Genomic DNA, 4,830 nt, shown 5'->3' on the forward strand with positions numbered 1-4,830 from the left:
TTTTTAGTTTAGTTGAATTTTTTTAAACTTCAATGTCCATCTACAAAACACTTCAACGTTTGGACATATTTGATTTTGTTTTATATGTTATGAGTAATGACATTTATAAGTGAAATTTAATTTTTCATATTATGATATTTTTTTTCCTTGATTTTATCGCTCAAAGAAAACTACATTCTTCGAGAGCAAATCACAAACCATAAATGTAGTTTGCGTTCAAATAGGTAGATGCCTTTCTCACTAGCCGGCATGTTAGCCTCTCAACACCAATTTGTGGATTAATTCATCTCATCTCTTAGAAAAGTAGACAATACTCAAAATAGCTTAGCTTAGAATTAATTGACATGGTGATTGGAAAGGTACCCGGTAGTAGAAACAAGAAAATAACCAAAACTGTTAGAGAATGAAAAAGAGCTACCGTGGAATTATACCTATAGTAGATTGATTTTACAAAAGAGCATCAAATCAATTGCCACATAGGGCTAAAGATAGGTCCAAATTAATTCTTTCTTTGACAGTGTGAGTGGATGAACTAGAGCAGTCCTTGTAGTTGTTGCTAAACCCATGGCATGATGAGATTGCCTCACTTATCTCACTGCCTGAACTTCTCTGAGGTGAAGGATTTGGCAATGTGAGCGACAGTGACAATTCATCTTCAATTTCTACATTAGCTGTCTCAGTAGTAGTGTTCACAAGTACATTAATAGTCTGTGAAGTGCTTTTTCCTTCATTTAATTTAGTAACCTACAAGCAGAACAAACACATAAGCAAATAGTGATTAATTATTCTCACTTTTGTGCAAGGGAAACCCGATTATAGCAAGAGTTATCCCACATTTGGTGACAACTCCTAATACATGCACTGAAATAATTCTAGAAAGGGAATAAATGAAGAAAGAAAAGCAAGTAGTTCTTTTTGAAAAACAGTGTTCCTAATAAAACCCTACTTGGCACTTACCATTTGTTTTTATTAATTTATTACAACCAAGCACTTACGCAGATGTGAATATTTGAACAAATAGATGTTGTATGATTAAAAAAAAATCTTATAAAATACTATATTTCATATCCACATATGTCAGTGATAGAGAATCCTCGCATTAGAGGTTATCCTTTTCCCCTTCGTTTTAAAAGCAAGAAAAATAAGGGAGTAACAAAAATTCAAGAAAAGAAAAAATGAAATTTTATTTCTAAAAAATAACTTTTTCTTGATTTTTTTCTATAGTGAAACTAAAACAAATACATTGATATCCTTCTCTTTTCTCCCGATTTTCCAAACACCAATTGTATGTTTTGGGTTTTATGGCGTGGGAAGAAGTTAAGGTTAAGTCCTAGTAGAAGAACCTCTACCTTCAAAAAGAAAAATCCGTATAGATGCAATAAAGGGAATAGGATAAATTTCCATATAAAAAGTCAGAATTTCAATAATTTGGGAGGACCACTGAATGTGAAAAAACTCAATACAAATTAGAAGCTATGATGACTCTTTCGGCCACATTGCAGCCCATGATAAATTTTGGACAATCACAACCAAGCCCCCTCAATTCCCACTAAAATGCTCTCTAGTCGTACAAGGGGACCAAAAAAATCTAACCATTCCATAAGGCGATTAAATGTTACATAAACTAACGTACCTATGTTCCAACACTTCACGTTTCTTATTTTAGCCACTTCATTTCGCTCGCATACACAGAAGCGTGGTTCTCAAAAAACCAACTTCGTGAGTGAGAACAAAGGAAATAAAAATTTTAAAAATACAGCTGCAAAGCGTAAACACTAAACAGATCTCTTAACATCGGTACAACAAAGCTTTCCAAAAGTAGTTATAAGAAATTATTTTAAAGGGAAGATATTAAATAATAACACGAGCTCTACCAAAAGAGTTTCTAGTTTGAACCTAAGAACAAGTTAGTGATTTAATAGTATATTTTCTTTTAGAGAGAGAGAGAGAAAAGGCACAGGCAGCTGAGAAATTAACCAACGGTTTCCCATTTAACACAACGTGATCCCAAAAGCTGTGCATAATTTGACAGGCGAAACGTAAGATTCTGCTTAACAAAGTGGAGTGTTTGGAACCTATGGATTCGTCATCTTGGTCTTGGGCATGGCACAAGAGATATAAATAAAATTAAGGCCAAAACTTATACACATTCATTTGTATTAGAATATATTCCTGTACTATTTATTTAATTAAAAGAAGAGTTTTATGTTGGCAATCTACATTATAAAAAAATTACATTAAGCATCAACATTTAATACAAACAATAATTAAGTGCATCATGGAAGTAAAACTCAAATTCTAATTAAGCAAAAGTGAATCATATCTAAGTTTTATCCTTAAAAAAAACTACCCATAACACTTTACCCCACATAAAAAGCTAGTGGTAGCAAGATAAATACACATAGACATACACACATTAATAAAATAAAGTAGTAGAAAAGAGAAGAGAGAAAGAAAGGTTGTTTTAGCACCTGAAGGAAATCAGATTGTTGATCAGGAGATTTGAATGAAGTGAGGTTGGGAAAATCTGGAAAAGGAGGGGAATGCTGATCAGCCATGGGCATGGGCTTCTTCTGTTTCAGATAATCATAAAAACAGTACGGATTTGGAACTACAACATCACATAATCTTTGGCTGCATTGCTGCAGCCTCTCTGAGATGGAACTTCTCATCTCGATTCTTGCTCTGAGGACAGAATCCAAACGAAAAGGATTTTCAAAAGAACCAAAAAAGTTAAAGTTAGCCTCATTAAAAAAAAAAAAAAGAAAAAGAGATCAAGGCAAGCCAAATACCAATCCCTTTTGCTTCTCTCCCACACACACCACTTTTTTTGACGTTTGAAAAGTCTGAAATTATTTCAAGCGAGAAAGAAAGAAATAAAGCTATATAGGCTTACCTTTTTGGAGGGAGATTACTGTGCCCGAAGAAGGAATCAGATTCTCTTCCCAGGGGTTTCGAACATGAGTACTCAACACCAACATCATTCACTTCATCAACACATCCATCATCATGCTCCTCAAAAGATTGGTTCCTATGTTGGGAGGGTGTCCTACCTGACAATAATACACATTGTGAAAAGAAAAATGAGACCATTTTTTTACGAAACAATTAATTAATGCTTTATATTTTGAACTCAAGTAAGTAACGACCTTATAGTTGTGTATGGAAAGTAGGGAGAATAAACAAAAAAGTTGTGGATTTCATCAAAATGCCATTAGAGGAAGATTTAAAAGGACATTGGCTTCTTATTCTTGCTACACTATTTTGGCATAGAAAAGATTAATAAGTAATAAATGTGCAACTCAGTCGCAGATTTCCCAAACTTGTGCGTAAGTGAGAGTTCATAGGCTTTGTTTTTTAAGTTCAAATATGTGCCAAGAGAAGAAACAACAATCAGCATTCAATGCACAAAGCATGGTCTAAATTAAGTTCCCATATATATATGACAGACATGGATATATGACAGACAAATAGGATTACTATATATAAGCAGAAGAAGGAAGCATTGAGGAGCCATGATCATCACTAAAAAGAAGGTTCAGTACCTTGTCTGCCCAAGTCACCCCTCATGCTTCTGTACATCTGGTTTGGATAAAGAGAGAAACCCAATATTAGTAACACCCAATATCAAACATAACCATGCGCCACCAAAATTTTATTCTATGTTCCTAACCTGAAGATGGCTCTTGACGTGTGAAATTGTGAGCCCTTTAACATCCATCAACTGAAGAACAAGCTTCGGAGTAGCCTCTGAAAAGTTTAATTTTTAAAAGAAATGGTCAGAAATCCTTCATAGTGAAAACGAATCAATATATAAATCCAAAAACAACAGCATTACTTACTATGATGACCTCCAAGGCTATCAATAGCATGAACAAAGCAACGGTGCAGCTCAGGAGTCCACCTTAAACGAGGAACCTTCGATCTTACATATTGCCTCACGGCTCCTTCTCTTCCACAACTACCCATTTTTTCTCTATATATCCAAACGTACACTTGGTGTATGTATAGTCAAGAAGACCTTCACTTGTGTTTGTTCCTCAACACCAAATGGGAACATACATACGTCCTCCCCTCAACAACTAGAATAGTTCCTTTTTTCACCTCTAGCTCGTGTCTTACATATAGTATATATCAGAGAGAAAAGCAGGAGCTTTTTGCTCCCCACGCAAACAGAAACCAGAGGGAGCAAAAGGGAGAGAGAAGAGAGAAATATGAGTAGGGGGCTCTGCAAATTCCTTAGGAGTCACACACACTCTGATAATACTACCTGATATATGGTGGTTGCTGTACCTCCCTTGAGTTGCCAACGAGAAACCAAATAAATAAAACAAGGGAACAGAAACTACACACACTCAACTCAAAAACTGAAATCCCCAAAAAGCAGAAAACCCAAAACACTTTTTCTCAGATAAAAAAAAATCACGAGGAGGCTTCTGATCTTGTTTGCACTGACCTTCCTTCCACGAAATGATTACACCTATGCAACATTTATGCTTTGCCAATATAATGGCTAGTACTATCCCACGGTGTTGCAATTACTCAACTGCCTCAATTTGACCTTTGTTTCTCTCTCTCTCTCTCTCTCTCACACACACACACACCACTTTTCCCTTCTCTCTCTCCAAAGACTTATTCATTAGAATATGACCACTGCTAGATACGCCAACGTCGTCATGATCACTGTGTAAGACCCCATGAAAATGATTTTCTGATTTTCCTTCATATAGTTATTGTTATTATTGTAGTATGGTATGAATGAATAATGTGTGAATGCGAGATCATTATTGTTATGGTAGAAAACAACTTAAGATTTGCCCTTGTTACAAT

The 4,830-nt window shown here is 35.1% G+C and overlaps 1 protein-coding gene across 1 annotated transcript; it reads right to left on the bottom strand.

Annotated features, from left to right (window-relative positions):
* Positions 1 to 309: 309 nt before the first annotated feature.
* Positions 310 to 4,613, bottom strand: LOC114370250. Its single transcript, XM_028327549.1, has 6 exons — positions 3,843 to 4,613; positions 3,674 to 3,750; positions 3,546 to 3,582; positions 2,897 to 3,053; positions 2,472 to 2,685; positions 310 to 744 (listed from the first exon to the last, which is right to left on the bottom strand). Exons 1-6 carry the CDS (start codon positions 3,967 to 3,969, stop codon positions 466 to 468), a joined length of 891 nt encoding a protein of 296 aa, XP_028183350.1. The 5' UTR covers positions 3,970 to 4,613; the 3' UTR covers positions 310 to 465.
* Between the last annotated feature and the right edge of the window lie 217 nt (positions 4,614 to 4,830).

The sequence above is a fragment of the Glycine soja genome, chromosome 10 (genome assembly GCF_004193775.1).
Source record: "Glycine soja cultivar W05 chromosome 10, ASM419377v2, whole genome shotgun sequence".
Taxonomy (NCBI): domain Eukaryota; kingdom Viridiplantae; phylum Streptophyta; class Magnoliopsida; order Fabales; family Fabaceae; genus Glycine; species Glycine soja.